General features: G+C 42.2%; 1 protein-coding gene across 1 annotated transcript in view; it reads right to left on the bottom strand.

The window, feature by feature from the left end:
* PRKCQ (protein kinase C theta) overlaps positions 1–21,181 on the bottom strand; it is a 62,964-nt gene extending 41,783 nt beyond the window's left edge. Inside the window, exons 1-8 of the mRNA XM_019644554.1 lie at positions 20,663–21,181; positions 13,515–13,677; positions 12,322–12,353; positions 12,147–12,232; positions 7,284–7,413; positions 3,818–3,927; positions 2,958–3,075; positions 1,410–1,570 (exon numbers count right to left, since the gene is read on the bottom strand). Of these exons, the coding sequence (XP_019500099.1) occupies positions 1,410–1,570; positions 2,958–3,075; positions 3,818–3,927; positions 7,284–7,413; positions 12,147–12,232; positions 12,322–12,353; positions 13,515–13,677; positions 20,663–20,699 (837 nt within the window). The 5' untranslated portion in view covers positions 20,700–21,181. The remainder of the gene's footprint in view (positions 1–1,409; positions 1,571–2,957; positions 3,076–3,817; positions 3,928–7,283; positions 7,414–12,146; positions 12,233–12,321; positions 12,354–13,514; positions 13,678–20,662) is intronic.
* Between the last annotated feature and the right edge of the window lie 2,649 nt (positions 21,182–23,830).

Genomic DNA, 23,830 nt, shown 5'->3' with positions numbered 1-23,830 from the left:
CATTGCACAGTCATTGACGCTAAATTATAATGAGGACTGGCTGCAAAATTGCCTGTTACACTCAGATCAACCCCATATGGGCCTCCTATGGCTCATATTATTGTGGAAATGAACTAAAGGAATTAGCGGGTATCAGCTACAGTGTGCAGGGAACAGGTTTTGCCACAGGCGATGCACTGGTATTTAAATCCAAACCCCAGTGTCCTTCAGCTGTGACAGCAATCAGTTGCATTTTAGTTTGTTTATTATTAAATAAACTGCGTATGTTCTGCAGCCAAAGTCTGGCGAGCAGGTGATGAGCACAATGCTGGCTTTGGACACACAAATTCATGGGACAGTAGTTGCTGGCTACAACTTTCAAAGGCATTGCATCCGTGAATGTAATACATTAGATATCCTTCAGAGCTAAAATAACCTGCTATCCTATATTCTGTGGCATCCCTCTTGTCAATCACTGGCTTATAAATATTCTCCCGTCACTGATAATTGATTATAATTTGTCTTCTTCCTCCTCCTCTCCTTGTCCTCTGTGACTGGCAGAGACAGCCCATAACTCGAGTGTGTGGCAGGAAGAATTTAGAGGAGGGACTTTCTCCAGGAAGCTTTTCTGAGGACTCTCAAGCTACAATGTGCATTGTGTCCCTTCCAAAAAGTTCACAGGTTGAAGTCCTAACCCCCAGGACCTTAGAATGAGACAGGGTCATTACAGTGAGGATTAAGTTAAAGTGAGGTCATTGAGGTAGGCCCTGACTGGTGTCCTTATAAGAAGAGGGGATCAAGACACAGACACACAGAGGGACAACCACTAGAGGACACAGGGGGAAGTTAGCATCTATAAACCAAAGAGAGAGGCCGCAGAAGAACCAACCCTGCTGACACCTTGATCTGGGACTTCTAGCCTCCAGGACTGTGAGACAAATTTCGGTGTGGAGGCTGCCCAGTCTGTGGTATTTTATTACAGTCATCCTAGCAAACAAATATAAGGCTGAGGATAATTGATAGAGAAAAAGAATCACGTAAGAAGTAAAACAACACTCTAAGTTTCAGAAGGGAGCAAAACAACAACCCAAACACCACCAACCAAGCAAAAAACCTGTGTGAAATAGCGACTGGCTGAAGCACCTTCCCATATCTCAGGTGTCCAACGATACCAAACTGATAAGCTCGTGGAATGGACACCTTCGAAGCAAAATGGCTTGGGAACAACCATTCCCAGGAGGCTGAGGCTGCTGGGGTCCCCGGGTCCCTGTTTATTCCCACATCTCTACCCTCTCACAAAACGTGCAGGAACGTACTCCCTGCTCATCCGCCCACAGCTCTGGTCCCTGGAGTTTAGTCCTCCTGGCCAGGAGCTCGGCTCCTCAATTTTTGGAAGCTGGTTCGTAGAATTCTACAGTACGGTATCATACCTTGCCAAAACTGCCTTTCCCCAACATTTTGTGCAAGATAAAGTCCTCGATGTTTAATTTCATCTGTAGAGATGGCCTTTCTGTGTTCAGCTCAGGTTCTGGACGATGGCAGGTTTTCTCCACCCCATCCAAGGGAGACTCCCAGGAGATCCCTTGAGGCTCTAAAAAGGGCAACCAGTGGTTAAAAGGAAACAGGGTACAATCGAGGGTCATTGTAGCTGCTTGGAGAACACACTTTCTTTCCCATTCTAGGCTCCGGGGCAATAACGCGGAAAGAAGCTCCTGCTGTGTATGGTGGGGGCCCCTCCTGCCTGTGGGCCTGGCGTATGGGAGTTGGACTGGGCCTCTGAATCTGCCCAACAGACTGGGGAGCATTTCAAGCTGGGAAACATTCCAGTCAGCAGACTGTATGCACAACATGAATGAGCACCTCTCGTAATGTCAAATCGTGGACAAATAGAGATTTCAGCCAAATGTGAGGAGAATGCTTCTCAGTGGCTCGCGTGGCTCACAGGCACCATGGCCTCAATGTCTCTGACTTACCAGGGGAGGGGAGAGGAGACGGATGGCAGATTGTTTAAGAGCCGAATCGCATCATTCGCCAGTCTTCAGATCAACCTGCTGCCTACTTCCATCATCTCTGAGACACATTCTACTTCTCTGCCTGGACACCATTCTCAAATCTAATCCCAACCTTTCTTTTAGAAATTTTAAGTCTATTTATTCCTCACCCCGTGCCAGAAGAGGTGTAGGGAAAGTGTTTTGGACTCTTCCTCTCCCGTGTATACTTTTTCTTTTTTAATTAAAATGTATTTGACACATCACCTTGTGTTAATTTAAGGTGTCCAATATGTTGATTTGATAGATTTATGTATTGGGATATGATTGCCACTATTACATCGCATAATTAATTATCTTTTTTTTTTTGTGGTTGGAAGAGTGACATTTATTTTTCAGTCTCTAGGTTTACCCTTCATAGTCCCCCTAAATCCAGGGAAAATAAGTACTTTAGAATGTATTCTGAAACTATTCAGTTTCCAGAATCAGGTGGTCATATCTTGTCATGAGTGACCTTCAAACAGTAGGCTGGATGAACTTCCGTCATGTCATAAATGTTAAGGACTTTGGGCCCTGTCGGTCTTCCCCTCTCTACTCTCAAACTTCCCAGAACAGTCTCAAGGGTGCAGAATACAATGGTCTTCCCATCACTGAGCTTTATGGTGGGGTTATTTCTGTATAATGGTTTAACAGTGACAAGAAGTAACATTTTCACATTCTAAGGAAGAATTTACAGTGGTTTCCACTGGACCCATCCCCTTTTCTCCCCCACCCCCAAACCTCCCACCCTCTTCAAAGGGTTTCCTAGTAGGGAGCATTTTGGTTTCACTTCTAAGAAGTAGGAGCCTCTTAGTTGGTGGCAGGGTCTATAACCTCTAAATAGCAAATAATAATCTCTCAGACCAGGTAAATGAGAACATAAATACAGAGGACTAGGGGTAATCAAGATTAATTACTGCCATTGGTTTCTACGGGGATCAGGATAGCTACCTCGTTTCCCCGGTGCCGATACATAGGGCAGACTTGCTTCACCTTTTATGGAGCATGGGGGACCAATTTCAACGGGACCTTCTCTGAAGATGTGTTCAGAATCTCTTAAGCAGCGAGCCTAGATTACAAAGAAAGAGTCAGACCACCCACCACTGATGCAACAGCTCAGCCTGCTGTCCATGGGGACGAAAGCCATATAAGGTTTCCAAAGGCATAGGACAACCAAAAGTCTTTCTTTCCTCGGCACTCTTTGGATCCCATATCCTGTGAGAGTCTGTCTATTGTATGTTATGCCCAAGCAGAGTGTATTCACTTCCTTCTTACTTTTCCTGGGGGCTAACTGGTTTCTCCCATGCTGTCCATTTCTGTCACCACTAAGAATGGAAGGTCAATAGATGGACAAATAGCATTGCTGGGTCCTAAAGACGGTTTGTTCGTGGATATGAGAATTTAGCATGCTAGTAAACAGCAAGGCAGAAGGTGGCCTGGACTCAGTGTTCTGAGGGCATTCTAGGGCTGATTCTAGCAAATAAGTGTTTCCCCCAGGCTATTATATAGCCCTAGTGTACAGGTACAAAGTTGGCAATGAATCCTCAATAACTTCAATGAATTTATTTGTGTTTGTTCTTGCTCATCCCACAAAGAATTTAAGATCTTATAGAGATCTGTACAATGCAGATGCATTGAATAAATTTCTCAGAGGGGGGATATGGGTGTGAAGGTGAGAGGGGAAAGACAAGTGCTCAGAAATAGACGCCATGTTGTCCCATTCAGTTGTTACAGGTCAAAGAGCAAAGGGACTGGGGTAGTCCTTGTTGAGTTAAAATTGTGGGACCTTGTCACCTCAAAGCCTTTCCTACCTGTTGGGTGCTTTCAATCATTGCCAGTGCTTCAGCCATTAGCTTCTGGTTTATGCCACAAAGGTTGGCCACCTTCGTCTGGCATCGGTGATGTACGTTCATGCCACATGCTGAAAGGAAGACAGTGACGTCATGAGCAAAAGCACCAGAACCAACTGCCATGGACTTGGCGTGTGATCTATTTCCAGTACACGCATGTTGAAGGAACAACTGGCAAATCCCCGTGCCATCTTCCCAGCAGAGGGAGATATGGAATACAAATCAATTAGTCAGAGCAGTACTTTTATGAGGACACTGGTCATCTACCTCCCCTTCCCGAAACCTACACACATAGACCAGATGGTCCTGGCATGATGCTGGGACGTGATCCCCACTAGAGATAGAACCAGGGCGGGCAGTCGGCTGTCAGGATGCATTTAGACTGTGCCTTTGCTGAGAGAAAAAGACTGTGTTGGCTCTCACTGGTGGTAATGTGCAATGCTGGACTTGAAGCTTGTTCATGCCCACCCTAGACCGGGGCCAAGCATCCCCTTGTCCACGTGGGGCGGGCTGCAAGGAGGGTCTCTCCCCTTCAGGCTGCACCCCAGGTATAGCCTCAGTATGAAACTGAGATGGTGGGGAGCTCAGGGCTGGGGTAGGAGGAGGGAACGTGGCCAGAGAGCACCTTCTCACGGTATTGAGAGAGAACGGCCAGCTGAACTAAGTAGTCGGTGTAGGCTTTTAGCTCTGACACCCATGACCCTGCGGGAGTGTCTGATTCCTTAGTCCTGAGAACAGCATGATCAAGGTCTGCCCTCCACTCACTGTGACCGTGTGAGTCCCCTTGGATCGGGGTGGGGGAGTGTGCACATCTGTGTAAAGGCGACTATTACATCATGTCGTGAGTTTTAGAAAAGTCACTGTCTGCTTATGAAACATCGCTGTTACAGTGGGGGGAAAAAAAAGCTAACAAAGATTTCCAAACTCCAGCTTAGTGGATCTCAAGTCCTACTTAATTGTATAAAGGTACATCAACAGGGATTGCTATAATGGAATTAGGCAGGAGAAGCTATACAGTCACGCAGTTTTAAGCTTATTTGCTTATTAGCCCCTTTGCGTCCAGAAAACTTAGGACAGTGATTGGCATCAGACAGTTGCTAACCAAATACAACTTCTCTTTCATCCTCATTATTTATTACAGCGGGCTATATATTGAAATATTGAGGTGAAATTTTAGCAGCCTTCCCCTTTAGTTTTAACTAGCTCACTTTTCCTCAGATAGTTCATAACAACACACTAGAACAGCATTTTGTATGTAAATAAATATGAAGCTATAACTTGTCCCAGTCTATGTGCATCGATGTCGTCATGAAAAGCCATTCCAAGTGCGATCTTGAAAACAGTCAAGATGCTGTTTGTAAAGGCTCGCTGCCCTTCTGAAGCCTGGGGCGTTAGCAGGATTCATTGCGGCAAGGCGCAGGGCGGCAGGCTGGAGAGTTTTACTCGGCTTCTCGGCTTCTTAAAATTGTAGCCAGATCTAAGCTTGTCTTTGACGCGAGGTGGTGAAGAAAGGCCCCATCCCTACTATGACAATGTCATACATCTTTGTTACTAACCTATTAGGTGATAAATGGATCTCTGTGAGTGTAAATAGTCCCTTTTGATGACTATTTTCATGGGGATTACAGCAGAGAGAGAAAAGCAGACAGGTCAGGGTGAAGGGAAGCCCTACTTAGGAAGGTAGCTTATAAGAGAGCAAGATAGAGAGTTGCAGCAAAGGATGAGGGGAAAAGAAAGCGGGGCAGAGAGTGGGAGGTGACAAAGGTGAGGGCATGAGGTGAGGAAACAGCGACTTTGGGGGTGTTAGCAGTGAGAGTAGAGAATGACACAGGGGGGAAGGGAAGGGGAGGGAAGGGGAGAGAAGGGGGGGTGAGAGAAAAGAGGGAGGGGCTACTTGGAGTGCAGGAGGTGGGAGAGTGGGGAAGAGAATGGAATGGAGAAGAAAGAACCTTAGCAAAGGACAGAACACAGCAGGTCCGTGAGCCGTGAAACAATGCCAAGAACCCTCGTGGAAGTTCTAAGCTCAGAGCGTCATCACGCTGTTGGGACAGGCTTGGCCTCCGCTGGTGGGGTGCCTGGGGCTCCAGGGAGAGGAAGCCTGAACTGTGAGACCCCGCATAGGGACAGGAGGCTGTCAGAGGGGCTTTGATGATTCATGTCCTGTTTGTACAGTTAGGGTATCTGAAATGACTTCTCGCCTATGAACTCGTAAAGGTATTCTGTCCAGTCCCAGGCCCTCTTGAACAGGTGTGGAGAGGAAAGCATGTAGCAGGGCTTGTGGGTCATGGAGGGATCGTTAGGGTAAGTTTTGACTACACGTGGGTTTTGCCTTCCATCGTGATTTGAAAACCTGTGCCCTCCTGCCTCCATTAAGATGTCCCTCCTGCTAGCTCCCCAGACACAGAACGCAGTTGGGATGAGGAAGGGGGCCGCTCCTGAAGGTGATCTTTCACCTTAAGTCAGTCACCCTCTTGTCACTTAAAAGGTAAGACGCATTAGCCAGTGACATAAAATAAAAGGGGACTGCCAAGAAAAGTGGCTTTTATACTTGATAATTCAAAATAGAAAGGTGTCTCTGCGGCAGGTCACCCTCCTTTGTGCACATGCTGTCCAGACCCTGTCCCCACCCTCGCCCCCACTCAAAAGGCAGAAGCGCTTTGTCATTCTTATTGAAATGTCTGCCTCCCTACCCCCTAACCCTGGCTTAAGCAGCATCTCTGTTTCTAAAGGTTATTGCCTTAGCATTTTAGAGCAAGAAAGCCCTTTTGGCTTTTTCTCAGTCCGTCTGAATCGCTTGACCAGTGACGGCTGCAGAGGCCGAGGCCCTGCTATAATAGCAGCCTCTGAGGAAAGGTCCGAGTCAGAGCCGGGCTCCGCCCCTTCGTGGGCATTGCCAGCTGGCAGCATGCTTTGGGGATAGACTGTCCAGCTTAAGTCACAGAATTCTTCTGTGCAGGACCTTCCATCAGCCAGGGGGACGGGTGGGCTTGCTCCTTGATGGGACTACAGAAAGAGTGTCACTGGCTGGTGCAGAGGACAGCGGCAGGGGCAGGGCCCAGCAAAGCTGCCAGACTCAGGGGCCAGGCCCAGGGAAGACAGCAGGTCAGGTAAAGAGAAGGGACCAGTCCGGAGAAATGCTGCCCCATTTCTCCCCAGGACTACCGTTGCAACAGAAGGCAACGGCCCAGGCGTCTTGATCATTTAACTGGACCAATTTTGCACTTACCTGGGTTCAAGGATTAGGGTGTTGAGGGGAGTGGTGGTGGGTGAGGTGGTTACCCTTCTAAACCATCTCTATCCTCCCTCCCTCCTAGTCATGCTCTCCTTAAAACTGCAAATCCACCACTGTGTGTGTGTTTGTGTGTGTGTGTGTGTGTGGCAGGGGGGTTGTTCTATTGGGACCACACTCATCTCCCACTAGACTCACCATCACATTTCAGTCCTTGCCTGGCCAGGCCCCACAGCAGCGTCCCACAGTGCTCACAGAAGGTTGGGCTTTTGTAATTGTAGACTTTAAATCTGTGCGGCATGTCAATTTTGAACCTCTCCTTGTGGAACTGAAATGAGAGAAGAACAACGGGTGTGATGCTGCGTGTCCCTGGGCTCCCAGCTTTTGATGTCTTAGCAGATACTTTTGCATAACTCGCAGAATAATAAAACTATCGGACCAATGTGTATGTTAAACCACAATTTTTACCCGCCAAGCTTTATAGTCGTGTCCAAAGAACTCAGGCAGCCATTAGCTCTTCGGGGTGAGGGGCAAGCGCGTGGTATACGGTAACCAAGTAACCTGCAGACAGCTAAAGGCAGGCATCCCCACAGTCGGACTAACCTTTCAGGAAGCGGGGACTAGGGTTATTTATTGAAATGGGAGCTAAGTAAACATTGCACTTCCCTTCCTATTTTAATATAAATATTTCCTTTTCATATAAATATTTCACCCAGAACTAGTGCTTTCACCTCTGGAAGATGTTATTAAATGCCTCCTCCAGAGGAAACATTACCATGGGTTTATTAGTATGACAGCCTAACGTGTGAAGCATTTCACACCTATTGTACACGCGCTGAGGAGACCAGGTAGACAATGGGTCTGCTGGGTGCTGTGGACACATATGTCACATGTCTAATCTTTTACACATGTGATATCTCATACAATCCTCAAAATACCCTATTTGAAGTAGCCTCTATGAGTATCTTCCTTTGATAGATGAGGAGATTAAGCACAGAGAGTGCAAGATACTTGTCTGGGTCACACAGCCATCAAGCAAGCTGGGATATCTATGAGCCTGGCCGTCAGAATCAGAACCTGTTCGCTTTCACTGTTACTCTTCTCTCTCTCAAAATAAAATTATGATTTAGGGGATGGGGAGAGGGGAGATGCGAGAAGGATGCTGGTGGTAGATATGTTACAGATCTTTGAAAACAGTTTTCTAGAGTTTAAATCTTCTCCTTTAATCAAACTTATCACATGACCACCACCACCAACAACAACAACAAATCAGGCATTTTGAATCCTGGCAAGAATCTCAATATTCTTGTGCAGTATAAAAAGTTCTGTTTACTTAAGACTTATAATCTCTGCATGTTTTTAATGAAACAATTCATTTGGGAAGGCTTATTCATTAAAGCCATGCAGCCAATATTCCTTCCCTCTGTCGCTGCTGGTCAGCATTCGGTTTTTGGAATGGCTGTTTAGAATTGTTTCAAAGCTGCCCAGCACTTACTCTAGCCATTTTCAACCAAGAAAAAAGGACTTTCAAAACTCATGTCATATAAGCATTTCTGTGTGAATATAAACAATCAATGTCAAGGTCCAGACTAGAAGGGTTCCACTTTAAATCTTGAACCCAAGTCCAAATGGTTCAAAATACATCTGGGAAAGGCTGTAGATCTGCATTTTCCACTATGAGAGTCACTTACTCACATGGGCCAGTAAACAAGTGCAAGGTGGTGACAAGATGTGCTGGAAGCATAAAAACACACACTGGATTTTGAAGACTTTGTATGAAAAACATGATGTAAATATCTCATTAATTTTTATACTGATCACACATTGAAATGATAGTATTTGGGCAGATGGGGTTAAATAAAATATAATGTTAAGATATTTCACCTGTGGCTTTTTCCTACCATGTGGCTACTTGAAAATTTAAAATTATACTTGAGGCGCCTTCTATTTGTGTTGGACTTCAGCCACTGAATAGTCATGCTTACACTCTGTGATTCTGAGGCATCAAGTAAAGGGAGCAGGAGGGTGGGTTGGGAGGTGGCAATTTGATTTAAATAAACAAAAATATTGGTCTGGGAGATTGCGATCTGAACTTCAGTCCTGACTCTGCCACTTATAGGTGTTTGACCATAGATAAACTACTTTAACCTCTCTGAGTCTTAGCAGAGTCACTTATAATATGAAATTATCCCTTCTGGCTCTAAATTTTAAAGGAAATTTTACTTTGGAGAAACTCACCCGATTTGCCTTTCCTGTACCTGCCCCTTTGCTGGAGAAACTCACACACCTGGGCAGGTTGACACCCTCAAAGTCAAAAGGACTTTCAACTGTGCCTGGCAGTCCTATGGCTTTTCTCTGAACCCTTGCTTTCCCATCTCTAAGATAATTCTTTCACAGATTCTCTCTCCTTAGAGCCAGTTGTTGCCTTCCCTTCTTCCTTTTCTCCACCCTCAGACTTCATTGAGGACATCAGTAAGATAAGCTCCCTCACCTGTCTACCCCCCAAATCAACAACCATTTTCTCCTTCTCTCTTCCTGTTACAATTGATGAACTATCCATCTGTCCATCAGAGACCCATCTCCACATGGGCTTTGGACCTCTTCCTTTCTTGCCAAGGCTGACTGCTTTGGTTGCCCCTCTCTCCAACTTCATTCATCTGCCCTTGCTGTCTAGCTGTGGGAGTATTTCTATATACTATATATACTATATAACCCATGTGTCTCACCTCCTTCCAGCTACTGTGCTACTTCAGTGATCTCCTTCATGGTTAATCTTCGTGATAATGTTAATACTTAGGTGGTTTCCATGACATCATCTTCCAGTAACCTTCAGTGCTGGCCAATGTGCGGAACACCTCTATAAATCCTTTGAAACTTCTCTGATCAGGGCTCCAAAGATCTCCACGTGGCCCTCATTTTTCTCAACATCTCAGCTGCACTGAACACAATTGATCCTTTCAGCCACTCTTAGTATTGAAGAGCCCTCTCTGAACCCTTGTTCTCAGTCTCTATCACAAGCTCCTTCTCTTCTACCTAACATCTAATTTTCAATTCCTTTGGGGGTCAGTATTGACTCTATACTCCCTTTTCTCAATACTCCCTCACTACGTAAACTCTTGTCAGCTTCAATTTCTCCCTACTTGATAGCCACTCCCAAATTTATAGATTTGACCCATTGGCTCATATGAATTCCAAGCACATATAAAATTGTCTATTTGATACCTATACTTGGATGTCCATAGGCATCGCAGACTGACCTTGTCCAAAATGGAAATAATGAATTTCTCTCCCCAGATCTCTCCTTCCAGTCTTATTCATGTTCTCAGGGTTCTGCTTTCTACCCCACTGCTCAAGACAGAAACTCGGCCATCATCCTTATTTCCCTCTCTTTCATTCTCCACATCTTGTCTACTGGCAAATACGGTCATTCTGAATATAGAAATCACCTGAAAATCTGCTCACTTCGCTTGATCTCCACTGTCACCACCCTTCTGCCCTGGTGGGACTCCATAACCTCTGGTTTGTACGTTCACAATGCAACCCACCATTTCCTTGACAGCAGTCACAGAGTGGACTGCCCATTGCCACTCAAATAAAATCCAGCCATTTCCAGGGTCCAGGGTCCAAAAGAGCCTGGCCCCATCTAGGTCCTGCCAAGTGCCTCAACTTCCTGTCCCATTCTTGCCCTGGTTGTTCTAGCCACATGGTCTCACTTCAGTTCCTAGAACATGCTGATTCTTTCCATCCTCAGAGCCTTTCAGCCTTTCTGGGGGGCTCCTTTGTCCTGCCGTTCACACAGCTGGCTCCCTTCAACTTCAGCCCTCAGTTTAAATGCTCCCTTCCCTGGGAGAGTCCCTGACCTCCAGTCTAAGTGGGCCACTCAGTTATTCTCCCTCGTAGCACCTAATATAAGTGGAAATTATGTACAGTCGTTTGTTAATATCTGTTTCCCCAACGTTATGGTACAGTCCATAATGGCAGGACCATGTCTGTTTTGTGCTCTACTGTACAGTGTACATAGAGTATCTTCTGTGGTTTAGATACACAATAAATATTTATTAAGTGAAGAGGGAAAGAGTGGGAAAAGGAAGGCTGCCTGACTTTCTAGCTCAGCCCCCCCTTCTCCAACGGGGTAAAATCTAACTTGTCCTTAAACTGTATGCTTCAGAGTTCATTCTGCAAGAAAGATTTGCCTCTTAATATAAGAATTATACATCTGTTATCATCTCTGACTAACCTTGTAAATGCTGATATCTGTATTATCATTTGTTTCTACTCTTTTTTTAAAAAAGATTTTATTGGAAAATTGGGGGAGGGAACAGCACTGGGGAATTGGGGGAAGGGGAACAGACCAGTTGCTGTCCTTTTGTTCTTCAGTCTAGTTGTGGAGGACGTCGCTTCACTGGCCCATGTTGGTATTGTGATCATTGCGCTCTTCCCGGCTGAGGCAGATCGGTCGCCAGCCATTGGACGGCCACTCACAGTGGCTCACAGCCGCTCACGCTGGCTGCTGACCACTCTCGGTAGCTTACAGCAGCCCACTGCAGCCCCACTGCAGCCTCCGCCGTCGCCAGCGACTCACTGCAGCCCAGCTCCAGGTCGAGCTGTTGTTCACCATCTTAGCTGTAGAGGGCGCAGCGTCACTGGCCCTCATGTGGGATCTGAACTGAGGCCCTGCTGCTCAAAGCTCGTGCTCCCAAGCCAACTTTTAACCAATGAGCCACTTTGCCGGCTCTATTTCTACTCTTTAACTGTCACTTCTAGCTGTAGATGTCACAGAAGTTGTTGTCATATAATTGATCCAAACTATGTTTTCTGGCCACTTTCTATTATGTTTTTCTGAAAAAGGCAAAGGCACTAAAATTCTTATTGTGCTTTTCTTATTCATGCTCTAGTTTTTGATCTCAGTAACAATTACTAAAGAGGAGAGGAGTTTTAGGGAGATTGTTGACAAGTCTAAGGATTCAAGTTCAGGCATTATTAAAAAAGAATTAATAGGTTGTACAATTTAATGTCAGGGAAAATCATATTTCAGATGAAGAGCGGACTCTAAATACGCACCATGGTTTCTCGGCTGTTGATAGCTGATCCTGTGCACTTGGCTATGACTTTATCGATACACTTCTTGTGAATTGCTGCATTACATTCTGAAAGGAAATGATTACAGCTAAAGATTTGCAGAAGTTGAGGAACAACTAAATAAAAGGATGAAAAGACAACAGAAATCCTTACTTACGTCGGCACTGATAGCCCTGTTTGTTCAGACCCCTGCAATAAAGCACATGTTTGATTTATGTGGCTATTTGAACCAGTAGCAGCATCACACACACCTAAAAGGTAATGAGATCTCATAGCTTCCTGCTATCACAGAGCATTTTATGATCAGCTAGTCCTGGTCTATCATTTGCCAAGAGTGTTAACATGGGTTTTTTTTGAAATTGCTTTGTTAAAAGTCTGATGATAAAATAAATGGGGAGCTATTGGTTTCCCTCTCATCTGTGTATTTTCCAAACAAACATGTAGAGGTTAAAATGCCTAATTGAAAGTGCATCACGGGCCCTTAGTAGCAAATTTCCATGTCTTACACTTAAGAATTTATTGTCTCACTAAGCTCAATAAAGATCAGCAAAGACACTTATAACATTTTATAAGATGTTGTAAGATTTTATTTCCTGTTTCTGAGTATCTGAGACTATTTGCAACTAACAAATCCTGAAGCTGAAGTCTAATTCCTAACTCACTATTAGAAAGAAAGGAGGTTCAGGTCATTAGATGAAAACAGGTTGATAGAAATGCACTCAAAGTATATTTGACCTTGGATACCCTGGTTAGGCTGGGGTCGTGCATTAATGAATTCTGCAGTAGCCCAAAGGGAAGAATACTCCATTAGGAGGCAAGGAAGCTGAGACCAGAGAGAGGAGTCGTCTCAAGTGTCCACTCTACCACAGCCTTTGCTGGGTGCTTACTGAGGCTTGAACCCATCTCTGTTTGAGGGCTGTTGAAACACCTAAGAGTGCTGTAAGCATCTAAACCCATGAGATCCTATGGGAAAGTGTTGCCTGTTGCGGACGTTAGTGCTGGCACAATAGGGCTGTCGAGATGGTGGAAGTGTCAACTGTGAAACTGTGCTTTCAATAAGGATGTCTCCCTCCTCTGTGCTTCCCCCCTCATCCCCGCAACCTCCTTTAATCAGAAACTAAAGGCCTTGGAACGCTTTCCTGATGGAGCTGGCTTCCTTGCTGTATAGCAGCCATGTTATGAAAATCTTTTCTAGAATCACACACTTGAAGCCTTCTCCATCCAGGCGAGGCTACAGAAAGCTCTCCTATAGTATTCCAGCATGCTCCCCTCAGGTGGGGCCTGGTGGGTTAAGAGGATGTGACAAAATGCATACCCTAAAGCTTGGAGTGAAATGCCAGGTTACCGTACCAGACAAACTCATGGCAGACAGAGCAAAACGTGGGCTGTGGGAAAAAGGTGGCGGTGAACTCGTGGCACTTGACATGATGGACTTTGGCCTGTTTGATGGCTCCCCGGCGGTGGTGCAGAGCAAAGAAGCCTTCAGTTTCAAATTCACTCATGTCCTTTGTGTCTGCAGAAGAGGATAGGGGACAAAGTGACATTCTGTGAAATGGCTGTCACAGCTGGGGAGATGGGGAAGGGACAGATATGGAGAAGGAATTAGTTGAAATCGGTAAAACCCCAAGTACTTATCTATTTTTTTCCAAGTACTTATTAAGGTGGGTGTAATGCTAAGCCTTTTTTCCTTAATTCTTTAAAACAGAATCATCATAGGTGTGTTATTACAGGATTGAAACAGTGATTTCGCATTATTGGCTGTATCCTTCACTCTTTGACTGTGCTGAGTTAGCCTCTTTCAATTTAGAACCAGAGGCCAGAACTTTCAAGGTATTTACCAGCCTCTCCTATTCACTGTCAGTGATGAGTCAGCCAGAAAAAACAGGAAGTGGCAAATACTTTTCTGCCTGTAATTCTAGAGAACAATGTGGTTATTGACAGCAACCTGGAAACACCATTTTTTTTTTTAGGTCCCTAGATGTTTTATATCTGGATACAGAAAGTACAGCACACTGGAGGAGCTGGCCAGCTTTGTGAGTGAGAGCAAAAGAACTTGGGGAAGTTGTTTATATTCTGGTTCCTGATGTCCAAAGTAATCAGATGCACCAGCTACAGACTACACAGGTCAGCGTGGAAAGGGCCAGAAACTGATAGTTCTCTGTAATTTATGGGTATTGGTGCAGGCACTTTAGGTAGTCACTGTCCACAGTGCACTGTGCCCTGTTGACATCTTCCCAAAAAACTGGTAGAATTATGAGAATACCAGTGATGTTTCCACCGAAGTTCAGGTCCAAAGAAAACACACCATAGCAAGGCAGTTACGGTTAAACAGCATGGTGAGAAATGCACCATGTGAGAGAGAACGAATGGCACCCTAAACAAGAAAGGAATAAAAACCATCGTCATCGCTAAAATAAGCATAATGAAGTTGATGATAATGCTTACAATTTTAAATCGCTAGAAGATTCTTAGATTACTTATTCTATTTCTTTTATCTTTACAAATACAAAAAAAATGAGGTTTGGCAAGAATAAGGGATCATATTTCACAAATATAAAGAGTTAACGATATTTAAATTACTTTTAGTCGGGCTAAGCAGGCCAGAGGTTTAAAAACATACTTGGAGCACATGTTCCTGCCGAGGTACCTTATTTGTCATACCCCTAATGGTGGCCGAGATAGAAACATACGAAGTAGACGGAAGTGGGGCTGTATAGAGGGAGAGCTCTCCCTCAGGAATCCAGCCAACTCCCAGGACATATGTCAGGACCGAAGTCTTCTCTGCGGTGGTCCACAGGTCTGTTTAATGGCAACTCTGGACCCCCAGATAGCAGGCATCCCCAATAACCATGTAAAGAGTTCCACAGATGGGGCATAATACTGCCTCATACTTTAAGGTTAGGTAATCTAGGTCTTTTTATTTGGAACTAGGCTGGAAATACATTAGGGTCGGTGAGTGAGGGGTTAAATTCAGGGTCACTGAGGCAATTGCCTTCTCCCACAAGTTCTGGGATAAGTGTGGAGATCTATTTACAACTTGTGACTGGCATGGTAGGTCATTTGTCAGTAAGATTTGACTCATTTCTATTTTGGTCCAGATGAAAATGGTATGAAATAAATAAAGTATAAAATTACTTTTACATTCAAGGGATGGAAGGGAATTATTGTGGGAACCCAAACTGTATTACTATAAAAAATTAAGTGTATATTCTGTGCGTGAGTCTATAGTACTGTGATTTCTTTTAAAAATGTCAGAAAGTGCTAGAAATGAATTTATTCTCTTGCTGCTTCCTGTGATATCCTTTATCCGCTAACCATTTCAATCGTTACAAGAGAATAAATGTATAAAAACTCAGAATTTCTTGAATTCGTCTGGTATTTACTATGTTTATTTCTGAAGTAATTTCCTTCTCTGTTTGTTTCTTGGCTTAAAGTTCATTGGTTTTTATCTGTTTGGTTACTTCTTTTATAGTAATGGCTCCTAATCTCTTTATTTAGTTTAATCCATCACTTGTTTGTAGTCAGTCTAACCACACATGTTTCCTGGGCAGCTATGAGCAAATTGCTACACCGAGTTTGCTAAAGAAATATGAGATGTTATCTCTAACCTTTGAGTGGCTGACAGTCAGTCAGGGAGACATGGCACTCATGCAAAGAACAGTATATGATGGTGTGAAATAGACTTGGAGCTACGTACACCCGTATTTTTTAGGAGGTAGAAAAAGAATTACAAAAGAGACCACAAAGAGGCAGCTGAAAATTTAAGAGGAAAACTTGAATAATACCACTTCCGCCAAGCCAAGTGGGGGGTCAGCATTGATTGATATAGAGGTGTCAAGGGAATTGTAGGCTAAGAAACAGGAATTGGTTTTGAGGATTCACACTCTTGCAGAAAGCCATTTAGCAGATTGGTAGAAATACCAGCCAGGTTTAAGAATTGACAGAGTAGTGAAGAAACAGGGACTCATAAATATAGACTATTTTTTCAAGAAATGTGTCAGGGAAGGAGAGGAAAGAAAAGCTGATGGAGGTAAAAAGGTTAAAGAAAAAGATCTTTTTCAAGTTTGGAGAAGATGGTTTAATTCAGTATGTCTTGGCAATGAGTTGGAAACCAAAGAGAAGGAACAGCTGGAGATGCTAGAAAGGAAACATGATTGATGGTACAGAGCTGCTAGGGATGAGAGGCAGGAGACCAAGAAAGGGAGGGTGCAGGAAGAAAATGCAGGAAGAAGCAGCTATGTTCTAAGTGCAGACAGAAGATGGAGTCCTTCCCAGTTATACTGTGGGCAGGCCAACCTCTAAGAGTGAGAAGAGTAGGCACCCTCAGAAACCAAGGAGTACCAGAATGTTTGGAATAGCCATTGTATGGGAATCAAAAGAAAATAAAAAGGAATTTCTAAATGCCGGGGTGATTCCAACTAAATACTTCAACGAATGTTCATTAAGTACCTCCTATGTACCTAGTATGCAACCTGGTGCTGAAGTTAAAGAGACAAGTAAGGTTGGTTCAACCATTGCTTTCCTGAAAGGAATTTAGAGTCCAGAAGTAAAGACAATTAATGTAGTAATTGTCCAAATAGAAGTATTCACAGGATGCTATGGGTCCATGGAGGTGAGGAAGCTATGCCAGCAGGTGTAGGTCAGTGGAGGTGAGAAAGAGAGGAAAGTTAGACATGGAAGGTACTAGCTGAGATGATTTCTGAGGTGGGTTCTGAAGGACAAATAGCTCTTACTAAAGTGTAGGAGAAGGCATGGTAGGGAAAAACAAAAAGTGTTCTGTCTAGATGGAAGAGACTAAGCAAGGGTACCTGAGGAGGTTTGTATTGCCAGAGTGAGGTGTATGAAGCAGAAAATATCAGAGGTCACATCTAGAAAATGTGTAGGTATCAGATCAGCTTGAATATTTATTTTCCCATAGATAATTTACAAACACTGAAAGGCTGTAGGCAGGGACAGGGGCAAACGGAGGAACAGAGGCATTGCATGTTCAGAATGAAATTTTTCATAGTTCATTCTGGCAGCTGAGTAGAATAATGGGGATTTGGCAAGAGGTAATGATGATGTAAGCAGGGGATAAAATTGAAAATTACTAAGCAAACAACATGGGTAGACACTATTGGATTAATGTAGGGTGTTGTAGGAAAAGAAGGCTATAAAAATTACTTCCAGGTTTCTGGGTGGATGAAATAGTATTTAACCAAAACAATGAGGACAAAAGGTATAGGTTACTAGTAAAAATGGAGCAAAGGCATGAAGAAAGACAGGGGTGAATGTGTCGTTTGGACATAAGAACATCTTTGGAAAAAGAGGGCGCTCGTGAGAGCAGAGTACTGGCAAGGGCTTATTATGGACTCCAGGGAAGGTCAGAAGTTAATGTTAGAAGTAGGAAAACAAATGGGTGTGAAAGAGAAACTAGATTAGGGTAAAGTCTGGTACCTATTGTGTGAGAGAGGACAGAATTGACAGGGGAGGAGGGTGAGCTCTGAGAGGAGGTCTGACTGAGTCCTTGACAGGGTGGAGAATTTCGATTGATGACCTGCAGGGTGACTGTAGGTTATCGAATAAAGAAAAGTGTAGGGAGGTGTGAAAATATGAGGTGGGGTATCAGGGGCGATAGTGAACACTGAAGCTACCAAGCGTGATGGTAGGCACGAGGAAGAAGAAAAAGTGATTCCAGTACAGAAATCAAATGATGGAGATTTTAAAAGAGAAAGAATGGAGTGAGTTGTGTGTGGAGAACTATGACCCATTTACTTCCCTGAGAATAGAAAGGAATTGAGACTTCTATTAAAGAGGGGTATAGGAGACATCATTGCCTCTTAATTGTTATCCAAGATTGAATTCCTCATCCCCCCTCATTTGCCTTCTCTTCCCATATCTCTCATTTCTACCAGTCCTATTATCATTTTCCTAGTCTAGCTATTTTAAGAGATAACATCAACATTTTTTCCTTCAGTCAACTTTCATTTTTTAAAGAATTATAAAAGCACCTCAACTATGTACTTACAATGGGCATACCCTTTCATCTACACCGCCGAGAAATCTTACTCTTATCTTATTTTCTTTTGGACTCTTTCTTTTATTTCATTCCTATAACCACACCCCTAGACCAGATTCTCATCACCTCTCCATTGCAAACATGAAATTAGATAGGCTCTCTCTATATCCAGGCTACTTCCTTTCCCAGATCAATCCCACATTCCGTCACAAGCAATTTCCCCAAACACTGCTTTTGTTATATCAAATCCTGCTCAAGAATGTGACTGCGACTCCTTGTTCATGGTGACTTCCTGATGTCTACACACTCCTCTTGTCTGGCTTCCAAGCCAGGATCTGCCTTTGCTTCTTCACACTGATTTTAGCAGAGGCCCACTGATCTACCTCGACTGGTCTTCTCACAATCCTCTGTCCATTCATGTTTTTGCTCAAGCCTACATTTTTTTCCTCCTAGAGGTTACCCCTCTTCTTTGCAGATCTCAATTCTGCCTATCTTTCAGTGCCCTCAGTATGAAATTTTCTGGAATGAAAGTAACTTGTAGTTATCTCTTGGTTAATTAGTGTTTATGTGGCTTAGGATTTAATTCTATAACTGTTGAATCTGCACCACGTCTCCAATTTGGGTTGAAGATTCCTGAATGTAAGAACTCTTAATGTAATAATAAACATTTTTAGAATTGAATGCTATTCTATACTTCTTGTCATCAATAAGGAATTTTCTAGTTCAGTTATTCCACAATATTGAGTGTTAAAAAATTATGGTTTTCTAATATGTGAAAATTTAGAGATGAAGTCTCAGTATGGGTCTAGGTATAACAATTTTTAAATGCTACAATGTTTTGTTCTTTAAAAAATACTTCCTAGGCTTGCATAATTATTGTTTGTGAAATATCATTGTTTTTGGTCCACCTGAATTTGTGTTTTCATTCTAAGATAAAATTTAAGTTCCATGATAATAGGATGAATATCCATGGAATCATTTTTCAAAGTGGTGATCTTTAAACCATTTACCAAAAATACTTGCATTCCCACGGAGGAGTTTCTTCAATTTACATTGGGCTACATTTTGAATGAATGGGAGAAGTATACTTTCTCTTATTCAAGGAATTAAACAGTATTCATATTGTCATTTAGGCCAGTACTTTCACTTTTTATGGAAACTCAGTATTCAGCTGCTCTACAATCACTTTCTATCATTTGGCAGACTCAAAAATAGTATAATGACATATATTACATATTTGGAGCTTCCAGAAATAAAAGAAGAAAAGTTCAGATTGTATTGTTCCCTCTTAGGACTTTTTTCTTTTTTAAAAAAGGTTTATTATGGAAAATTTCAAATATACACAAAATTGAGCAAATACTGTAATCGACTTCCCAGTAGCTGTCATTCAGCTTTGACAATTACCAGTTCATGGCCACTCTTCTAATATACTCCATGCACTCCCCCCACCCCATGCCAATGGGTTAGTTTGAACAGATCCCTGGTACTATATTATTTTATCTATAAATATTTTAGTATGTATATTAAGGATGAGGCCCATTTCAAAAATATAACCACAATATCATCTTCACATCTAAAGAATTGACAACAATGCCTCAATATTGTCAACTATCTGGTGAGCGTTCCGTTTTCCCTGATTATCTCATAATCAGGTTTTTCCAATGTATTCGTTTGAATCTGGACCCAAAGGAGCTGTCCATGTGAAACAAAACCCAGAAAGCAGCATAAATCTGTAAACTAAACTGGTTTCTTGGTAGTAAACCTAATTTAGAAAATAATAAAATCAGTTTATCATCAGTGAGTTCACATATCCATTCTGAGGCTTACAATTTTATGAGCAGTAACATTTGATTCATTTAAATAGGGTTATGACCATAGAACATAAATGCAACAGGAAGAACTGATAGGCTGTCACAGCCATATGCACACGCTGTGCTCGTAAATGTAACCTTCTGTGACCAGTATCTGTGTGTGACGTGAAACGGAAACTCTTTAGCAATGCATTTTTCTCCCTTGTTCCTAAAACGATTTTAAGGTGACTAACTTGAAGGCATTGGCATTTTGCACTAGCATTATGGGAAATATTTATTGGTTTCTTATTTATTTTGTATTCTACAGATCTGCGATAGCTTGTTATATCACATCATTTACACATAGCCAGTGTGTACACACATCGTGGCACATAAACAGAGCCTGATTTGAATTGACATTAAAATCCCAAACTAAAATATAGACTGTAAATGCGCTGGGCATATGAGTCCACACAATTAAAAAAAACTAATGCTATCCATGTTTTGCATTTCTATGTTTCTCTAGCTCAGAGAAACATAGTGTTGTTTTAACTAATGTTTGAGCACCGCTGGGAATTTTAAGAACATTCCTTGGGCTTCCATTTTCTCCTAATTCTTTTCTCTGCTAGTCTAGAAGGTATATCGAGTTGCACATGAGGAGAAGGGCGTGCCCTCCACTCTCCCCAACAGGAAGAAGAAATGTCACTTGCCACTCATTTCCAGAAAGTATCTTGCGTTCATTAGCATTCGGCCTTGAGGTTTCAGCTCTAACTGGTTGAGAGAAGGAAAGAAAGATCAGTCAGAGTATGAAACAAAAGTTGAGTTTAATGACATCATAACTGCTGAGTTTGGTGATGGCAAATTTCCAACGCAAAATGCAGGCATCGCTCCCTTTCATTTTACCCATACACATGATCATAATAGCACAGCATCCATGTACAGCCTTTCTTTCATTAAAACACCTTAGCAGCTCATTACTTTTCCTTGGAGACCAAAACTTCCAGAAGGAAGGAACAAAATTCCAAAACGGATTCTGTCTCATTTACTTGCCCGGGGCTGCTGCTTATCTCGAGTTTTGAAGGACAGATTCAGATCTGAATCCCCAGAAGAGTCACGGTACTGGGACTAGCTCACTCGAGGAACAGGGAACAGGAGGTCTCTGGAAGGAACGATAAATCCTTCACTGAGGGTAACGCCACACAGGCCTCTAGGCTAATCAGGATATGAAATGGAGGTGGCCTTTTTCTTTCACAAGGAGAGCCTTTCTTCCTGGGAAAGTGCTGGATAATCTGCTAAGGGAAATTTTAATTCGATTGGTTTGAGACAGGATAAAATAATATATTTCAGTATCATTATGTAGGAGGGGCCAGAACAAAATGACATTTTAAATGATGTAGGATATCTTGTGATGTGACTTAAGGGGAAAAATGGCAAATCCAGGATAACCTGACAACTGTTGCTAATATATTAAATCATAACACTGTATCATTACTATGCCAAAAAGAATACAAAGGTGAATTGAAGGTCATTATTGATAATTACATCCATGAATTAACTAGAATAACTGAGAAGTAGTAAGAAGTGTCCAGTTGAGCCCAGGGTTGAATTTGAATTGTGGCTAAATCATTTACTGGCTGTGTGACCTTATGCGAGTCACTAAACCTTAAAGATCACTGAAAAATTGATATCATAGCAATAGTTCTGTCACAGCATCACTATGGTTAGAATTTTATGATAAATAAGCTGTACTGCTTGGTCAACTATGAATTCTCATGCAAGCTTAAATAGATTAATAAAAGGAGAAGTGCTTCTGACATCAAGTATATACACCACTGTTCTCGGGTTTGTGGAATACGCAATAAAGATGGTTGCAAAGATGGAACTAGAAGAGCTAGAAAAGGGGCTCATCCCCAAACAAAATGAGTAAAATTGGTACCAGGTGACCACAAAGTTATCAATATTCAGGGCTTAGGGGGGATGGAGGAAATTAAACAAGTTAGCTGCTGGGAAAACAATATCCATATAAAGTCACGGTCCATCACGGTTTTGAGGGTGATTAGGAGATAATGATACAAACAGTAAAACCCTTGGGAAAGCAGGAGACAAGGCTCCATGTGGTGTTTAGAAACTGGATGATGGTGTCTCTGGAGGTGAAAGGCAACTTTGAGAAAATAATTATTTTTTTGGAACAGAGAAATTAATTTTAGGAAAGTAGATTTCAATAGAGAAAGGGCAACTATAAGTCCAAAACAAACTGCTGGCCCATGAACACTATAAATAAAAGTAAACCAAGGAATAACCTTAAAAAAAAAAGATGGAAAAATGTAAAATGGTTGCTAGTTAAATGAGGATCTGAAGGCCACCGAGTGTTATGTCTAAATAATCATAAATAATCAAAAAATGTGATAAGCCTGATAAGAATAAAATCAGAAAAAGACCTAGGCAAGAAACCAAATGCAACTTTGAGTTATCAATAGAAAAGCACTCTGATCATCAGTGACGCTTAACAAAAGGACTTAAAAATTAGTTATCTTTTCATTCATTGAGAAGGAAATCAAATAGCATTACTACTTTTAAAACTAAGGGATTTGATGACTTTTTTTTTTTAATGAGTCAGAAGGCAGAAAATAAATGAAAATGGGGGAAAACTGGGGAAGACTTTCTCTAGTTAATTTCCTCTCTCTCTCAGCCGGATGCTCCTCTGTTTCAGGCCCAGCTGCAGCCTCACCCCTCCCACTCACCTGGTCTGTCTAAACCCTTTAACACTAAGTCACATGCCTGAGACATTATCCAGGTTTTTCATGTCTTCCTACTTGTCTAAACAGTGATCCCGGAGGAGTTCTGTTTTTCTGTCCCCCCTCCCCAAGCTGAACCTGGAAATGCTCAATAGATTCTGCTGAACTGAGTGATCTAAACACATCTGACTAAGCATGGGATCCTTTTTTTTTTAAAACCTTGGTATATGCTTATCTTTAAAGATGTAACTTTAGTGACACAAGCAAAGATTTATATAAATACACATTTTCCTAAAAAAGACTGAATTTTTTTAAGGTCACAAATACAAAGTTGACACAAAATTCTAGTTTTTTGGCTTTTATCATTCCCATTTTGAAACCTGTGACTTGAAAGTCTTTTTTGGGTGAAGTTATTAAAAATCTGAGCTATAGGAAATAAACAGAAAGGTTAGATTCTCTCCTTTTGCATAAATGATATCAATGTTTGAAAACATTTTCTGGGGCTCAGATCATTTAAGAGCAGTTTTTACTGAATATATATATATATATATATATATATATCAGTATTCGTTTTTTGGGTCCCAGAAATTTTCATTAGAATTTTTTATGCTTTCATATTTTACTCTTCCCTTTAACATTTCTAAACATTTGCTACCAAAACAGTAACAACCTAAGTTTTCCAAAACTTGGTGTAGTAAATGTTAACATGGATTGTGTATGACGTACTTTTTAGTAAAAGTAAGCTAAGTGAATACATTATGGCTAGAACAATTTATAGGGATTAACAAACTAGGGTGAGAAAAGACCAAACATTAAATGGATCTTTGTTCTGTCCTCTCACTTATCTACCTATCATCTTATCTACTTTATAAGATATCAAGATATCTTGATAAATAGACAACAGTAATGGTGAGGTTCCCAAGTTAGGGGAAATGTGTCATATTTTGAGCTTAGTATTAGTTATAAATCAGTAACAGTTCTTCATAGCCTAAGCGACCTTCTCCACCGTACACAGGAATCAGAGATTTGAACACGTCAATATGTTCAATATGACCACCACACAGTAGTTCTGAAGCTGATGTTGAATAATATTGTATGTCAACTATAATTATATATACATATAGTCACGGGATGTGGAGTAGA

The sequence above is a fragment of the Hipposideros armiger genome, unplaced genomic scaffold, assembly GCF_001890085.2.
Source record: "Hipposideros armiger isolate ML-2016 unplaced genomic scaffold, ASM189008v1 scaffold_88, whole genome shotgun sequence".
Classification (NCBI taxonomy): Eukaryota; Metazoa; Chordata; class Mammalia; order Chiroptera; family Hipposideridae; genus Hipposideros; species Hipposideros armiger.
The sequence above is the reverse complement of the archived record's forward strand: the minus strand, read 5'-3'. Positions and strand labels throughout refer to the sequence as shown.